The sequence below is a fragment of the Lissotriton vulgaris genome, chromosome 12 (genome assembly GCF_964263255.1).
Source record: "Lissotriton vulgaris chromosome 12, aLisVul1.2, whole genome shotgun sequence".
In the NCBI taxonomy this organism is placed as follows: domain Eukaryota; kingdom Metazoa; phylum Chordata; class Amphibia; order Caudata; family Salamandridae; genus Lissotriton; species Lissotriton vulgaris.
In genome coordinates, this window is record NC_141700.1 from 164,787,023 (window position 1) to 164,806,124 (window position 19,102).

At 44.7% G+C, this 19,102-nt stretch overlaps 1 protein-coding gene across 1 annotated transcript in view; it reads left to right on the forward strand.

Annotated features, from left to right (window-relative positions):
- OGFOD1 (2-oxoglutarate and iron dependent oxygenase domain containing 1) overlaps window positions 1-19,102 on the forward strand; it is a 265,521-nt gene that overhangs the window by 207,558 nt on the left and 38,861 nt on the right. Inside the window, exons 10-12 of the mRNA XM_086947692.1 lie at window positions 6,772-7,052; window positions 7,411-7,539; window positions 17,807-17,865. Of these exons, the coding sequence (XP_086803818.1) occupies window positions 6,772-7,052; window positions 7,411-7,539; window positions 17,807-17,865 (469 nt within the window). The remainder of the gene's footprint in view (window positions 1-6,771; window positions 7,053-7,410; window positions 7,540-17,806; window positions 17,866-19,102) is intronic.

The window sequence follows — 19,102 nt, forward strand, 5'->3', positions numbered from 1 at the left end:
CTAGGTGAAGTCAAAGATCGAATTTATTGGCTGCAACCAAGTAACAAGCGTCCTAGAAGTACAACAGCACGGTGTGTATATTCTCAGGAGACTGCTCCACATTACAGAGCCAGGCTTCTCTTTTTATACAAAATATTAAGCTTCAGGCAAACATTCTTAGATTTACAGTGCAAACATTCTTAGATTTACAGTGGGCTATTCACATATTTTTACTACAAAGAAAAGGCAGAGTCATGATGACAAGTCCACATTTCAGTTCGTCCAGCCCTCAGCAAATTACCCGGCAAGGCCCAACATTTTCATCAGATATCGGTGTACCTCCAATAAAACCGGGCTCCTCCTCATCATAAAGGAAAAGGAGAGAAAAGAGCAGGGACAGGTGTGAGCAAGATTTGGGCGGGGTGTGTGTGCGATGGGAACAGTTTATGGCCTGTTGTGCTTTGATGCTATCTTGTTCGGCCACTGGGAGAGGGACTGACCAAACAGGTTTGGCCTGGGGCAATGGTTCCAGCTTGCCCAGGTCACAGAAAAGTCAATTAAGGTGTATGTGTCCTTTGATATCGAATTCAGCTGTAGCTACAAGCCTATGTGAAGGGCAACTCACAAAATAGATGCCGAACATAAAATGAAAGCCAAGGGTTCAGGACGAGAATGGCGATTTAGAGGTGAAATCGCCACTTTGATATGACGCAAATGCTTGTACATAGTGTACTAGCCATTATCGGTATTTTGATATAAAAATCGTAATGTTACGGCAAAGTTTGTTGCACGAGTCCAGAATTTTTCAGAACTACACAATTGTCTTAGAATGTGGCTACTTAAACAGAATGTGGCTACTTAAACCTCCCGAGAATATATGAACATTTTGCAGGAAGCCTGTGGACCCACTACACTGGCCTGTTAGGCTGCAGAATGAAAAGTATTTGTTTAATGCATTTCCAAACCTCTGGACCCCTTGGAACCTAACATCCAAGACACCATCTGCTACCTTTCACACCTTCAGGAATAAGGCCATTCCTGCACTTAAGTATGATTACACTTACCTGCCACTGCAGTTAACATGCAAAGAAGGGGCCATTCATCTCTATTTAGGATTCCAGTATTTAAAGCTTTCATGGATGGACATAAGAAGAACATCCCTCCCAGAATGCTTGCCGCCCGTGTGGAACTTTTATGTAGTCCACACAAGGCTCATGGAGCCAACCTCTTTGCCTTTACACTCATGCCTCTTCAGTTCCTTTCCTGGAATGTGACCCTCTTCGTGTCTGTTATTTTCCTCAGATGCATCTTTGAGCTGCAAGCACTCTCCTTACACGAATCTTTCTTTTTAAGTTCACAAAGATAGGGTTTTTCATAGTCCCAGTCCTAACTTTCTCCACAAGGTGGTATCATCCTTCCACCTTAACAAAACTATAGGGATCCCACTGTTCTTTCAGTATCCAGACTCAGTAATGGGAAGAGCTCTACACATTGTAAATGATCTGTCATGTATCACATTGACAGGACAAGGTCTTGTTGTAAGTCTGGCCAGTTGTTTGTATCCTTTTCAAAGCTTAATATAGTCCATCCCAACACTAAGGCTGGCATAGTGAGATAGTCAAGTGCATCCAAACCTTCTACCTCAAAGCAAAGAGTCCTGCATGTCCGACCCATGTTGCACTCCATCCCTAATAAAGGAGCCACCATGCCTTTCCTTAGCAAGATTCCTCTAGCTTGCATCTGCAAAGCAGTCTCCTGGTAAATCCCACATACAATTATTAAGCACTATTGCATGGACAACCTGCGCCACCAACAGGCTTTGGTTGGCCAGATAATCACAAGGACTTTGTTCCAGACATCTGCATCAGCCACACACTATCCAGCACTTAAGCATGATACTGCTTTATAGTCTATGCATAGCATGTTTATCTACAGCCACACTTTCTCCGAACTGAAAGTGTTACTCTGTAAGAATCTGTTTGTAGCATGTAGTGCTGTAGATTCAAATGTGCCCAGTCACCTTCTTGGAGGCCTTGTGGATCACTGATGCATTGCGCACCTTGATAGGCTCACTTGACACTTCATACACTATCTCACTTGCTGTGTGAAAACAATGTAACATAGAGTCGGAGCCCATGCTGTTACTAACAGAGGCTTGCAGGGTAAGTAACATTTTCCATTTGTGTACTTGAGCAAGGAAATCCTTAATAACCCTGCTAGGGTTACATAGAGGTTGCTGGTCTTCACTTCCCTGATTGTGGAGTCTAGTTCTTTTGGCCCGTGGAGGTTGTCTTGGTTCTGGAAACCTTCTCTGGCCCTTTCAGGTTAAAGATAATAGTGTTTGAAGGGTGATTTTACTCAATGGGACCATTTGTTGTTTCAGTCTTCGATTCAGGGACTTTGTATTTTGTATTGCTGGAAAATCACCAGCATAGTGTCCAGCCCAGTGACTAATCTACCCTTACACCCTCAGCCAGATAACCCTCAGCAAGTAAGCCCCACCATGGGTAACTGCACCAGTAGACCCCTCACGATTTGGGTCAATTGCAGCTTTGCTCCATGATGGCAGTCAGCACAGGATGTTGCCCAAGGCAGGGAATAGACTGACTTTTCCACCTGAAGAGTCTCTCCTCCTGTAAGCCCAGGTTTTCTTTTTCTCTTTCTTAGCTGAGAGGCAGATTTCTAGGTTCTAGGTAGACTCTCAGCTTCTCCAGCAAGTTGCATACTTCATGTGATGTCCCATCGCCTGTTATTTGTGATAGTGGTTATGCACTAGCTTTGGTGATCCCTGCAGGTCTCAGTAATAGCCACAATATCCAGGCCATTCTTTTGCACCAAGGCCTTCTTTTAACTTTATAAAGTATTGTTTTATTAATACTTTTTGTACCTCGTTATCTTCATCTGAAATCATACCAATTCAAGCATAATATCTTGATTGATATAGACCTGAGACTTCTATGGAAAGCTGTTTGACCCCGCGCCACTGATTTTCCCGCCGCTGAACCATGCCGTTTTTTCCCGCCACTGACCCCCCCTGCGGCCCCGTGCCCATTGGCAGCCTGCCCTCCCGCCTCCCAGCTGACCCCAGTTAAAGGGAGGCTGCTGCGTGACGGAGACAGCGACCCTTGACCCTCGGGTAGGTCGCTGACCCCTCCTCCCCCTCCCACTTATGGAGACAGCGCAGCGACCGCGTCGCTGGCGCGCCAAAGGCAAGCCCGTCTGCGCCAGGCGCCAGGACCCTGGCCCCCGAAGATGCCAGCCAGCACGATGGACGTACGACGCCACCACCCTCAACGCACTCCAACACGACCGGAACCCCACATGCTACCGAGCCACACCGAAACGCACCCACGGACCCTTCACCTGCCAAGCCTGCAAGCTCACCTGCCTCCGGACCATCACCGCACCCGAAAGGCCAAGCTCGAGCAACAACCACCTCAAGTGCATCCTGCTCAACACCCGCTCCGTCCACAGACACGCCGTCGAACTCTGGAACCTGCTCGACTCAACATCTCCAGACGTCGCCTTCCTCCCGGAAACATGGATGAACGCCACCTCAGCACCCGACATCGCCATAGCCATCCCGGACGGATACAAGATCACCCGGAAGGACCGCGTCAACCAGACCCGAGGAGGCATCGCCATTGTCCACATGAGCACCATCCGCATCACGACCAACTCCGACGAGACCCTCACCGCCGCCAAGCACCTCCACTTCCAGATACACACCGTCCCCAAGACCACCCTCAGAGGCACTCTCACCTACAGACCCCCGGGACCACGCACACAATTCAGCGAAGCCATCGCAGACTTCATCAGCCCGCACGCCCTCGCCTCCTCTGACTACATCCTCCTAGGGGACCTCAACTTCCACCTGGAGAACAACAACGACAGCAACACCACTACCCTGCTGGACAACCTCGCCAACCTCGGACTCAAGCAACTGGTGAACACCCCCACCCACTACGCCGGCCACAAGCTTGACCCAGTCTTCTCCTCCAGCAAGCACATCACCTTCAGCCGCTCCACCGGACTTCACTGGACCGATCACAGCTGCGTCCACTTCAGCTTCAAGAGAACCATGACCCACCACCACCCGCGACCGGTTCCCCGCAGGAACTGGAGCAAGATCACCGTCGACCAGCTCACCACCTCCCTCAGCCAGAACCCTCCCACCAACACGACGGACCCCAACGAAGCAGCCCGCATCTTCACACAGTGGCTCATCAACTGCGCCGACGACCTCGCACCACTGAAGAACCCTCCCAGCAGACACGGCAGCAAAAAAGCCTTGTGGTTCACCAACGAACTCAAAACATCCAAGAAAAACTGCTGCACCCTCGAAAAAGCCTGGCGCCACGACCAGACCACAGAAAACATGACCGCCCTCAAGAACGCCACCCGCACACACCATCAGCTGATCCGCACCACCAAAAGGACATCATTCAAAGAACACCTGGACAACAACACCCACAACAGCAAGGAACTCTTCAGCATCGTCGAAAAGCTCTCCAACCCCAGCGCCGGAAACAACGACATCACACCCTCAAGACCTCTGCGACACACTCGCCTCCTTCTTCCACCGCAAGATCGCCGACATACACAACAGCTTCGACGTACCAACCACGCACCCAACCACCGAAACAACGCCCCCCACCACCACCCTCTGCAACTGGACCCCGGTCAGCACCAAAGACACCACCCGCACGATAATCTCCTACCGACCCCTGCCCCCACCACGTCTTCAACAAGGCCGGCTCCATCATCGCACCCCAACTCCGGAACATCATCAACATCTCGTTCAACACCGCCACCTTCCCGGAGAGCTGGAAGCATGCGAGCTCAGCACCCTCCTGAAGAAACCGACAGCGGACCCCACCGACCTCAAGAACCTCCGCCCCATCTCGCTCCTCCCTTTTCCTGCCAAAGTCATCGAGAAGACAGTCCACATACAGCTCACTTCCTTCCTCGAGACGAACGGATCCCTCGACCCCTCACAGTCCTGTTTCCGAGCCAACCACAGCACCGAGACCGCCCTCGTCGCAGCCACCTCCGACATCAGATCCCTGCTCGACAACGGGGAAATAGCTGCCCTCATCCTCCTGGACCTCTCTGCAGCATTCGACACAGTCTGCCACCGCACCCTAATACAGTGCCTCAGCAACATCGGAATCCAAGGGAAAACACTGGAGTGGATCACCTCGTTCCTCGCCGGAAGAACCCAGAGAGTCCGCCTCGCCCCATTCCGATCCGCGGCCACCGAAGTCATCCGCGGCGTACCTCAAGGATCCTCGCTCAGCGCCACCCTCTTCAACGTCTACATGAGCCCCCTCGCAGCCATCGCACGCCAACACAACTTTAACATCATCTCATACGCTGATGAAACCCAGCCGATCCTCTCCCTCACCAACGACCCGGCCAACGCCAGAGCCAGCCTACACGAGGGAATGAAGGACGTTGCCGAATGGATGAAGAATAGCTGCCTGAAGCTGAACTCCGACAAGATGGAAGTCCTCATCCTGGGATCATCCCCCTCCGCCTGGGACGACTCCTGTTGGCCCCCTGCCCTGGGAACCACCCCCAAGCCAACGGACCACGCACAAAACCTGGGCTTCATCCTAGACTCCGCCCTCGCAATGAGCAGACAAGTCAACGCCGTATCGTCATCCTGCTTCAACACCCTGCGCATGCTCCGTAAGATCTTCCGATGGATCCCCACCGAAACCAGGAAGACGGTCACCTAGGCACTCGTCACCAGCCGAATGGACTACGGGAACACCCTCTACACGGGAACCACTGCCAAACTACAGAAAAGACTTAAACGCATACAGAACGCCTCCGCACGACTCGTCCTGGACATCTCCCGCCACAACCTCATCTCCGCCCACCTGAGAGACCTGCACTGGCTCCCCGTCAGCAAGAGGATCACGTTCAGACTCCTCACCCACGCACACAAAGCTCTCCACAACCTGGGCCCCAAATACCTCAACAGCCGCCTCACTTTCTACATGCCGACCCGCCAGCTGCGATCGACCAGCCTCGCCCTCACCACCATACCACGCATCCGCAGAGCCACCGCCGGAGGAAGATCCTTCTCCTACCTGGCGGCCAAGACCTTGAACTCCCTCCCCATCCACGTACGGCTGACCCAGGATCATCTCTCCTTCAGGAAGCAACTCAAGATCTGGCTTTTCGAGCAGTAACGGACCCATCCCCCCTCCCCCCTCCCCCCCAGCGCCTTGAGACCCTTCCGGGTGAGTAGCGCGCTTTACAAATTGTTCTGATTGATTGATTCATATGGCTGGGTTCAAACTGGAATGGCATGGGTAGCAGAAAAACGATGGATTTAGGCACAGATCTCTGTACTGGGGTGAATGTATGACATTGTGCTGCATTCTGTCTATCAATTGTTCTTTTTGCATTTCTCACCCCGAGTGGGACGGGTATGCCCAGACGTGGGTCCCGTACTCTCCATATCACTGGTGTCAAGCTTTCATAGCTGATGAAAGGTGAAACCCCGAAACCGGTCCTAGGATGCTTGTTTCCAGTCCAGGGAGGACCTGGTCTGGCAGTTTGGGCTGGACTGTTCCCATTGGGGGCAGGGTCAAGACTGATTTGCATATGGCTGGGTTCAACTGGGTTGGCATGGGGAGCAAAATAATGATGGATTTAGGCCCAGATCTTTGTACTGGGGTGAATGTATGACATTGTTCTGCATCCTGTCCATCAATTGTTCTTTTTCCAATCATTTAATTACTCCAAAATTCTAATTGTGAAGCTTGTGTGTTGCAGATGTTATGAGCAAGCTGAAGAAGACCAACTACCTGAAATATTGAAGAAGTGCTGTGAATTACTCCAGTCTGAGGCCATGTTCTTACTGCTTTCCAACTTGACTGGGCTAAAACTTCATTTTCTGGCATCTTCAGACAGTGAAGATGAGGATGAGGAGAAAGAAGGGGCAGCAGTGGTGAGAAGATTGGAAGACTCAGCTGGGCCAAGCTCTTCCAATGCAAAAGGAAATCACTCTGGGCATTCAACAGCTGAAACAGAGCAACGAAAGACCGCTATAGAAAGTAAGTCATCTTTTTATGTGGATAAGCGTCAGTTGGAAAGGATGCTGAAAGGCAGTAAGCTACCATCAGATATAGGAAAGCCAGTGGAAGACTGCTGGAACATAGCCTCTACTCCAGCCTTCTTTTATGCTTGTTACACGTTTTCTGTAGCAGTGGTTGATACCGATGTACTTTGCACAGTAAAAGCTCAAAAAAGCATACTGATGCGCTAGCTTGGTCAAATTTCTCTTTATTTTGAAAAAAACTACACTTTTGTTATCATGAACCTACATTAATTACATGCATAATTCATCACTCTTATGTTTGTAGAGCAGTGTTCAGTCACTTGTTTCTTTACAATACTTTTATTCTTTTATAGAATCAAGTGATCCTGTTAGCAGAGGTGAGCTAAGGCACTGGAGAAATGGCCACTACACTTTAATCCATGATACAGACACCGACAACTGCGAATTTGCACTGGATCTGCTTCTTTTCTTTGGTTGTGATGGTAGGTGATATAGGCTTGTGAGTGAATGGAAACTGCACTTGTATATAGATGTGGCTTTACTCCTGGATTCTGTTTTGTTGCAGAGTCGTGTGAAATGGAGAAACTTTTTTTGGGTGTGATCATGTTTCAACTTTTGTCAGGAAAAGACACATTTCATTGAAAATGGTCTGACTCTGCATAAAGACTTTTGACACAGCACAAACTGTTATTCAGTGGCAGTTACTTCAGTCTTTTTTTTTTATTTAAATATCTTCCTCAAGGAAATGTGACTTAGTGTTCTTGTAATATGGTAAAACTGAGGCCAGGTGTTTCTATAAACTTCTTTGTTTTTATGAATATTGTTAAAACATATTTTAAACGTTAATCCTTTTTTATTGATGCACCAACATTAAGACAATAGACCAAAACACAGGCATTGTCACCAAACGAACATAACTCATTCCAACTTTGTTGATAGAGCTCTCCACACAGCCGCCACTAAAGTCAACAACTATCTCCCTCTCCCGCTTCGCTTTTGAAGATCTGAAAGGGAATGACAAAACTGTGCAGAGGTTATACATTTTTCTATAGATATCAAACCTGTTTAATACAGTAATCAAAATACAGGCAAAAAAATATCTTCCATACACACCCCTTTGAACAAATGCTCTGTTTCACACTTCACTATTAACCACAATCAATGTGGATAGCATGCACTTTACCTGCATAGTCTGCTCTTAGCCAAGGGTGGTCCTTGTTGCTTGCAATCTGTCTAGCACTGATGTATGAAAGCCCCTGGTCGCTTCTGTTTGCGTGAACACACTCCCCAAATAGGTCATCACTACTTTGCTGGGTGCCATAGTGAGGCCATCAAGCCCAGCACAATAATTTTCTTCTTTGGGATCTGCAGATCTTGTCTCCTTCACTTAGTCACTTGTGAGAAATGCGGTAGAAATGTGGATTCTGTGATCTTTCCATTATAAACATACTAGCAGCCCGTCCCGACCTTGTCTGGGAGCAATCAGGCTTCCCCGCCCCATTGAAAATATAGTTTACGACAGAATGTTCATGTGCAAAATTCCACTACCACAAAGTTCGGAGAAGTACAAACATGCATTTAAACATATTCGCCGAAACAGGATTTTTTGCGCCTCCACACCTTCCATGAGAGCAGCAGTGGGGGTATAGAAAAACACGTAGGCGCCAGTATTTGTATGCTTCCCTTTCATTTCCGGGAGGCTTAAAGATACGGTGGTGGAGGGGATTTAAACCAGATAGTTGTTCTTTTAAGACCGGTCTCCTATGCCCTGGAGAGTCCTGGCCCACAGCTTTGAGAATCAAGTTCAGCTGCATTTAGCACACAGCATTATCAGGAAAGGTTTACCTGTGGGGTCCCCAGGTATCCGTTTCTACCTTTGCTGTTGCTTATGACTCACCTTATGACTCACCTTTGAGAGTTGAGTGTCTCATTGAAGTGTATGTGGTAGCTTTTTCATGCAGTAATAGGGAGGGTTATGCTCTTTTGAGAGCTAAGGTTCGAAAGGTATCTATTATCTAGCTAACTGCCTTAAAGTCTATTGGTTGTGGTCCACCACTCTGCAAACATGCTGCCTGGTGCACTGCTGGTGGGGAATGAAGTTCTCTTGGCTCCAGAGGGTCCTTAGGGGCAAACTACCCCTCCTGTTACCTAAATTAAATCCCACACTGTGGGACTGTTGAGAGGTCTTTTGGGGCCATGCCACCTTTCTCTACCATCTTGGTGCAATACTGGTTGGGGATGAAGTCCTCTTGGATGCTGAGGGACCTTGGTAGCCAAGAATCCCTCTTTTTACCGCCAGTAAGTTCCTTACAGCAGGGTTCCTGAGAGCTGGTCAGAGGACCGCACCCTTTCTCCACCACGCTACAAACACAACTACCAGTTAAATAAAACATAGATATTCACCTAAAAAAGACAAAGGTTACAGGGACATTATAGTTAGGAAATAGATTTTGAAAAACCTTAGAAATTCACTGTAAAACCAAAGGTTATAGTTGGGAAAATGAAATTAAAAAATCTTAGAAATGCACTTAAAAAACAAAGGTTACATGTAGGTTATAGTTCGGCTCGGATCTCCTTCGTACAAAACCAGTGAAATTCTGCACTTATATTTATCTGAGCAAACAATAACTTATGCCCTCGCAGTGCACTGCTTATGACCTCACACATTACATACCTGATGACACTCATTTCAACTGGAAGTGCACTGGGTTCCTGCTAACCAGGGCCCCAGTGCCAGAGTTGTTTCCCAAAACTGTACAATTGTTCCCCAATTGGCAAAAGCTTTAACGTTCTCTGTAAGTCCTAAATAAATAGTACCACAGGCACCTAGGGCCTGAGGTACTAAGGAAGGTCTCTAAAGGCAGCAGCCGGAACTGTGCCACCCTTAGATACCCCTCACCAACCACATGCAGGGCTTTTATCTCAGGCTGGGTGTCTTGATGCACCCACAAGTGAAAACAAAACATGTCACACATCTAAGTGTTATTGGAGGGTGGATCTGCACACCATGAGTGTATGCCACTGAAATAAAGTTTGATATGAAGAAAGTTGGAGTTGTGACTGAGTTTTTGTGTGCCTACATGTAACGAGGGGTAGTGCCCACGTCCCTCGAGGGTAAGATCAATGAAAAGTGAGTCTAAGGACAACCAAAGACTGCATGTAGCACAGCTATTGGGCTAAAAGAGCCTTTTACAAACTTAACTAGTGTTCTCAGATATGTTTAACCAATAGAAAGAAAAACTATTCAGCAAATGTTTCAAAACTTCATACCAAAAAAAATCAAAAGATAAAGCACAAGTTAAAACAAACTCTAAATGTGCGACTTAAACAGTTGTTCACAATATATCAAATACATGTATCTTCATAGACTCTTCAGATACAAGTCTTGTAAATATGATCTAATATGTCCTCCAAAAATCAACAGTTCCCAATGCATTTCGGGTTCATCTTGAACCCTTCTTCAGTGGATATGTTTTAACAAGAAATCATAATAATGTAAGCAGGTGACAAATTCTTCTTAGTTCCCAGTCCAGATCTACAACACAGAACAATGTAGATATCAGAAAACAAAACCATCTATGAACATCATCTTATGAACCATCACCATACCAATTGTCAATTCAAAATACTCGAGATTTGCACTGAAAAAGTGAAAGATAAATGCCACCAGAGTCTCTTGAACACAGTGCTGATGAAATAGACGTACTGTTAAGGTGTATGTGCCTATGTACATAAGTGTATCATCCCAAGTGCACTACCTCATGCTGTCCAAAATGTGTTGTAACCCAAGAAATAACCTGAAAGAGTGCCACTGTATGCTCTGTAATTGCTTACCCCTGTGAAGGGTCGCAAGTGTAAGTAAAGACACACTCTCGCCACTCTGTAATGAACAGAAATTCAATGTGAGACATCTGAAAGCCGTGTAGTGTAAACCCACGCTTTCCGAGTTAGAAGGACGGTGCTCTTACCGAAAGGGGCAAGATGTAACTACTACTTGGAGTCGGAAGTATGGGAAGTAACATACATTCGCCATCCTGTAATTACAATATCTCAGTGTAAAACATCCAGAAGCCAACTGAAATAAGCACACGCTGTCCACGCATATAAAGACGTTTATCTTACCGAGTGAAACGGGGTGTGTCGCGCAGAGCGCGTGCAGCCGTATACAGTACTCGATGAGAAAACTCTGCAAAATAAGCAGAGAAAAACTTAATGCGTGCCCGTGTGCAAACCACCGTAGGAGTTACGGGTCAAATATCATTGGCGGTCTAAACTCACCAGTCCTTCAGTCTTCGTGGCAAAAGTATTCAATCGAGTCTGTAGCGGCATAACCAGCAAGTCACGTGTGTCAGAGGGCACCAATGCAAGCCCATTTCAATGTTGCAGGGTTGTGAGCGTGAATTACAGACTTTCCCGAGACCGCGCTGTGTGGGTAAATAAAATAAAAAACTGACTATATCAACCCAAGGGGGATGAAAAAACTTTATCAAACATAACAAGAATACGAGGATAAACAGCGGAGTCTGAATCCTCAACCTCTCCCACAGATACAGTCAATCCACTGCATCAAATGTGATAGTGTCTTTAAAAACCGATTGGAAAATGTGTGTAGTACAAAACTGGAAAGTAAAATACAAGGCGTAATGAAAGAAGGAATACCTACTCCAACAGTGTGAGAGTGAAAAGGAGGATAAAGAGAAAATGAATGCAAATCCCTTATAATCTCAAAAATTAACATCATAGCCGTCATGCATATTTCACAGGAAACATAGAAGTTCATAATGGTCATTGAGACCACCCGGAATTACAGTACCAAGATATTTTATCCAATGCGTCTCCCTACGTGCAAGGGCTGTGTTAATCGCTATCCCTGTGGTTGTGTTAATACGTTCAAGAATGGTGAAGCATAATTGGGGAATGGTATGTGATGCTGTTACCCAGTGTGCTGCCAAGGAAGAGCTTGTGTTCTTATTTCGAATTCTGCTCTTATGTTCCACAATACGTGTTTTTATTTTCCGACTTGTTCTACCGACATATACAAGCCCGCTAGGGCATTTAATGGCATAAATTACTCCTTTTGTCATGCAATCTGACGTGTGGTTAAGAGTAATTGCTTGACCTGTATGTGGATGTGTGAACTTATTTCCTAAGATAACATTCCCACATTGACCATAGTTGTGGCATTTCCTCATACCTGGATGGATCACCTTGTGATCTGTCTTTGAATGTTTTAAAAGTTCCCGTAAGTTATGTGTTCTGGTGTGAGCAAAAAGTGGTGAGCCATGAAAGATTTCTTTAAAATCAGGTTAATTCTTGATTTGTTCCCAGCGATGCTGTATGATTGCCTTGATCTTTGTTGCTTGTACCGAATGTTTCAGAACAAACACTTCTCGCTTCATAGGTGTTTTGGTTTTTTGCCTCAGAAAGTCTTCTCGTTTCTTGAGTGAAACAATACGTTCCGCCTCTTCTAGCGTGGTGTCAGGATAACCCCTCTCCCTGTATCTGATTATTTGATCCTTAATCCGATCATGACATGAAGATTCATCCGAAGTGATTCTTTTGATTCTCATGATTTGAGAAAAGGGTAGATGTTTCTTGAGGGAGTGTGGGTGTGCACTGGAAAAATGCAGTGCATTGTTGACATCTGTAGGTTTTTTATACACCGCTGTTTCTAAACCCAAGCTAGTTTTTTTAATTTGAATATCCAGGAAGTGAATTTTATCTGTTTCTATTTCATGAGTAAATTGTATCCTAGGGTTACAATTATTCAACTCTGAAATGCAGTCTTCTAACAACATCCTCGGTCCCTTCCAAATGACTAGTATGTCATCAATATACCGTAAGAACAATGCTGCATGCCCTCGCCAATGTGGGTTGTTCAGTATAAATTGATCTTCGAAATGCGCCATGAATGTGTTGGCGTTTGAGGGGGCTCCAGGAAATCCATAGATGTTCCAGTTATGTGTACATAAAATCCTTCTTGCCAAGTAAAATAGCTGTGATACAGCGCAAAATGCAACAACTCTAAAAGAAAAATGCTCTTATCTTGGGCCATATTAGATTGTAAAAGTCGCCATTCTACTGCCTCCAGGCCTTTGTTGTGGGCTATTGAGGTATATAAAGCTACCTCATCAATGGTGCATAGAAAATTATCTTCTTGAAAAAGATGTTTTACTGATTATAGCTTAAGTAAACAGTCTGTGGAGACTTTAACATAGGTCACCCATGATTGTACCAATGGTTGAAGATGAAAATCCAAAAATTAACCTAATGATTCGTGAATTGATCCACATCCTGCCACAATGGGATGAAATGGAGGGTGTAGTTTATCTTTGTGTACTTTCGGTAACATGTATATCTCAGGCACTCTAGGTGTGAGATTCATCAAGAATTTCCTTGTATTCTCATCAATAACACCTTCTTCAATTCCTTTCTGCAATATCTTGCCAAGTGTGACCTGGAATTCCTTGTTTGGATCATGTTCCATAAGAATATAAGTGTCTTCGTTGTTTACATGTTCGTTGACACTATTGTTGTAAAATTCAGTGTCGAGAATCACCAGTCAGTGCAGCAACCAATCAGTTACAACATCTGAGTTTATATATCTATTTAGAAAAATCAACACCGTCGCCAGTATGGATAATCTATTATTTAGGGGCAACTCTAAACCAGCAAAAAGGAGAGCTGCATCCTTGGAAGGAGAAACTATCTACCATTTTACATAAATACCATCAGTTACTACTCAAACGATTTATAACGGCTCAACAGATCCCTTCCCTTTTGGAGGCCCATTGTCTCATGCATTTATCTGATTTCCAATGCACGTCTGTATGAGACCTATACAACAATGCCCAGAGGATCAATAGTTACAATGGAAAGACACCTGGAAGGACAGTCTAACTCTTTCTCTACAAGGGAATCAATCTCTGCAACACCATAATTTCAGGAAGAAGTTTGTAAAAGGAATCTTTTTCCATCAGGACTTACCAAACCTAATGATTGTAACTGATGCCTTTCCTAAAATTTGAGTAACAATTTTTCAGGATCTAACCATGCAGGGGATAAGATCAGAAAAATAACATATTTACCATATGAATTTCCTAGAAATGAACACAGTTTATCTAGCCCACAGAGACTACTCCGCATCCATGAACAGGAGCAGAACCTTAGATAGCACATTATTACATTATCTCAACAAACAAGATCGCATCAGACCCAGAATTTATCACTGGAATCCTAATTGATTTGGCATTGCTTACTAGCAAGATGGTGATTGGTTCAAGGCCAGGATTGCAAAATTGTCAAGCACACCTGCTGAGCAGGTGTTTTCAAGAAACTCACGTTTGGAAATTAGAAAGAAAAATCATTAGATATCTTCCACAACTGGTACTTCCCAGAAATAGACATCGTTGCAACAGAAGCAAACACAAAATGCCCAAATTACACCTCAAGAGCGTGGGAACCAAGATCTCTGGGCAATGTCCTTTTGATCAGTTGGTCATGAAATCTTCTTTATGCTATTCCTTCCATCCCACTAATACCAATGGTATTGATCAAGCTGTGACACACCAACTCAACAGTGATCAGAATAGCAAAGGCAGAGATGGAATTCAGAGCTCCTTCATCTATGTCAAGCCCCACAAGAAGTTACTGTGCAAAGAGATTCTACAATCCAGTATTCAAGGACAGATTTTTCCCCTTATTTATTTAAATTATTATTTATTTAAAATCTTATATAGCGCGCAGCTACCCTTGGGCGTCCCGACGCTTTTCCAGACAACATCCGATGGTACTGGGGGACAAAATTAACGCACTATGCGGGAAACAAAAAGGTTTTAAGACCTTTGCGGAAACTCATTGTGCAAGATTCTGCGCGTAGTTTTAGAGGAAGCGAGTTCCAAAGCTTTGCCGTATTAAATGAAAATCTTCTTCTCCCACCTGTCCGGGCCTTTTTGACTCTAGGAACTAGCAAGAGATGTTTCCGATCAGAACGCAACGTTCTGCTTGCTTTGTATGGCATAACTAGATTTTTTAGAATGAGGGGGCCTTTTCCTGAGAGGATTTTATGGGCGGTACAAAGTGCCTTAAAAGTCACTCTCTCCCGCACTGGGAGCCAATGCAGCGCCTTCAATGCCGGTTTCGCGGATTGCGTCCTCGGGATATCCATAAGCAGCCTTGCCGCTGCATTTTGGACCTGCTGAAGGGTCTTGAAGGTGGATTCAGGGGCGCCCAAAACAATGGCGTTACTATAATCAAGTCTAGATGTTATGAGACCCTGAATCAACAGCTTCCTCGATGTTAGCGGTAGGAGGGGGAACATTTTTCGAGCCGAGCGAAGCAGGGCATAACACACTCCTGCGGTTTTCTTGGCTTGGGTGCGAAATGACAAGTCTGGTTCTAGCCAGACTCCCAGGCTCTTAATCGCTTCTTTGGGGGCCGGGAGGTCACCCATGCATCTCGGCCAGCTAATCGAAGGGAAATGGGGAGTTTTACTCCCCAGCAGCAATATTTCCATCTTCGAGCCGTTCAGCTTGAGGGAAGATTCTTCCATCCAAGTATGAACATCCGACAGGCAGGAGTTCAAGGTGTCCTTAGTGTGCACTCACTAAATTTTGGAGCATAGCTCCTGACGTCATACAATACGGTTCTTTGATTTATCACCAGACTGTAAGAACATTCTTAAAGAAGCCAACCTACCATTCACCAGAGCTTCTTATGCTTTCAAACGGAAACATTTGTTATATGGTGCTTAGACAGTGGATATCACGCCATTTATCAGGAAGAAGTTGTTGTACCATATTTACTTCAAATTTACAACATTCTTCTGTTAGTGCTCATCTGGCTTGCATTACATCATACAGAAAAAGACTAGATAAAAAATTCTTTATCATTCCAGTAATTAAAGACTCCTGGAAGGATTGAAGAAAATGTATCCTCCGATAAGACCACTTCCACGCTCTTGTGAAGTGAACCTGGTTTTATCAAAATGTATGTCTCTTAATTTGAGCCTATATATAAAGCTGCATCTTTCATGGAAGGTAGGTTTTTTCAGTAGCCATTACTTCTGCAAGAAGAGCCAGTGAAATGAAAGTACTTTGAGCAGCAAAAGAGTTGTTCAAAGAACACATTCTGTTTTTGTTACCCATGGTCGTATCAGATATCCATATAAATCAGACTATTTTGTAGCCAGTATTTAACAATCCAACGACCCCAGCAGAAAGATTCTCACATTCATTAGATGAGAGTCCTCAGGTTTTGTGCAGATAGAACAAAGGATATACGTAAAACAAATCAATTGTTGTTAACTATGGTCTGCTCAGGACTGGTATGGCTTCTTCCAAGCAATCCATTGCTAAATGGATTATTTCCTGTATTTCATATTGCTACTAACTTGCAAACAAACCACTTACAGGAAAATCAAGCGCTCATTCTTCTAACAGCAAAGCAGCACCTGCTGCTTGGTTATAAAATATTCCTTTAATGGAGAGTTTTAAAGCAGCTGCCTGGAAATCAAATCCAATAAGGCAGGAAGAGATGCTTTTGGGTCTGTAATTGAAAGTGAGATGTCACCCGGCCCGTTGTCCTTATCAACATTGACAATAAGATCTATGCCAAACTTATAGCACTACGACTGCAGTCTCTTCTCCCCCTTATTGCCCCATCCAGACCAATCTGGGTTTATCCCGGGAAGGTCCAGATCACACAATCTGAGGACCTTCTTCGCCCTGCTACATTACCTAGACCCCCAAGCTGCCCGCGGCGGCTGCTCTGTTGGAAGCAACCAAAGTGTTTGATTCCCTGGAATGGAGATGTATGTTTGCTGTACTGGCCAGAATAGGCATTAGCCCTGGCTTTCTTGACCAAATTAAGCTTCTATACTCTGAGCCCACTACTAGACTGAGAGTAAATGGGCTCCTATCGGAGAGCTTCTCTATTACGTGTGGCACAAAACAGGGATGCCCTGCAGTCTCCTCTCCCGTTTGCTATTCCTATGAAGCCTTTGTCCGCTAGGATTCGACAGCATCACGCGAACAGAGGGGTGGGGTTTACCTCCAGGGGCCTTACAGTCTCGCTTTATGCAGGCAACATGACACTCTATATTAGGGACCCGACAGTAAAACCCTTTGCCTATCTTACGGGAGCTGACGAGATTCGGAGGCCTTTCTGGAATCCAAATCAATTGGTCTAAGTTGACATTGTTTCCATTGACGAACTGTACAACCCCGTTCACGCTGGAATACCCTTTGAAATGGGCAGTAGGCCCAGTAAAATATCAGGGGTTATGGCTTAGTCGAGATGTGCAGGAGCTACGGGAGATGAATTATGGGCGCACAGTCACCTAGCTTGAAGAGAAAATTAAAATCTGGTTCCACCTCCCATTTTCATTAGTGGGTAGGATAACAAGATGATAGTGTTACCCAAATTGCATGGCAAGCGACCTCAAAACTGCCATTCCATCAGAGGCCACATCTCATCCCTCCAAAGGTCTTAATTGTTTGGTGAGCTACATTAATGCAGGAGTCAAAGGTGGATAATAAACAAGCTACAGGTTACTGGAAGCAGTGATGCATAGTATTATTTTGTCATTTAAGCAAAGAGTAAATACTTATTCTGATTTTCAAGGTTTAGTTTGATTTAAACTTATCAACTTCAGTTATCATCACACTGCCATCTTGCAAAGTGTTACTCTAGGATGCCTCAAGTTGCAAAAAAATATTTTCTAAGTTTTATAATTCATTTTCTTTAAAGGTTGGAAAGCCGAATATGGTGGATTCACTTCTTACATTGCAAAAGATGAAGATGAGGAGGTAAGAGAAATATTTTCAAGTATTAAGACCAAATCCCTAACCTAGTCAGTCATTGTGGTAAGGGTAGAAATAGAATGTCATTAGCTTTTTTCATGTAAACTTTTCATTGTAATTACCAATACTACATCTATTATAGGCTTCGTAAAAACCAGGGGAAACTGGCACTGGTGAGGTCTATTGATAACTATAGACCCTATATAAAAATCAACGTACTACAAAGTTCGTCCTCCGTGGTTTGTCACAAGATTTCACTCCAGCTAGCAGTGTGCAGTATTTTTCACTAGGGCAATCAGACTTTTTAGTTTGATGTATTTCAGGCAACAGCTCTGAATAATATCATATTCTAACAGTAATCTCACTTAAGCACAACACTAGCCAAAGTCTAAAAACCCTTAAAGGGCATTTTATCACAAACAAGAGTCCACAATGCATATTAATAAATGAGAGCTGCACAAGACTGCTTCCCAAGTCCTTTCTATTGAAAGGGCACCACTGCAAATTTCTAATGCAAACTGACCACTTAGACACACTATTTGTTTAAAATAAAATAAAGTAATTAAATCTAAGACTCGTCCATAAAGGCAAATGCCCTTTCAATTTGTATTGCTCAGAAGGAAATCCCTTTGTGAGCACCTCTCAGAAATGAACAACAAAATTGTCAATTATTAACAGATACCATGTAGGAAGAAAGGAGTGGGAGATGCACCAAGAAGTTGAATGACATTTCAGCTGACCAGTGGAAAGCATTGGAAGTGGATGAAATGGCCTCACTAAATATTGTTAAGCATGTGCCCTGATGCTCAGGGAAGGATTCTGTTGGTGCTGACCTTTCGATAATCTGATGCGCCATATTTCTTTACTCTTACCACTTCATTTCTGTTGGTCAATCAAACTGTTCAGAAGTTTAGAATTTCCTCTCCAGGATAGAGGGCATGTGAGGAAATGGAGTGTATTACATGCTGTGGTTGTGTGACCTCACCGTGTAATATACTTACCCACATCTTTAGGCCCCTCGTTTGTTAAACCCTCTATCTCAACTCTGGGAGCTGTGGCTCTGAGCAGCAAGGCTTACATAAAGGAACAATTGTAAAGCATTTAAACAGCACCAAAACAATTGCAGAACAAAATCATCAAGACACTCAAGAAATCTGACCCCAGTTTACAAAAATAGACTGTATTTATATATTTTAGATACCACAATGAAAAAGATCCACTGGAGGATTCTGGAGATAATGAA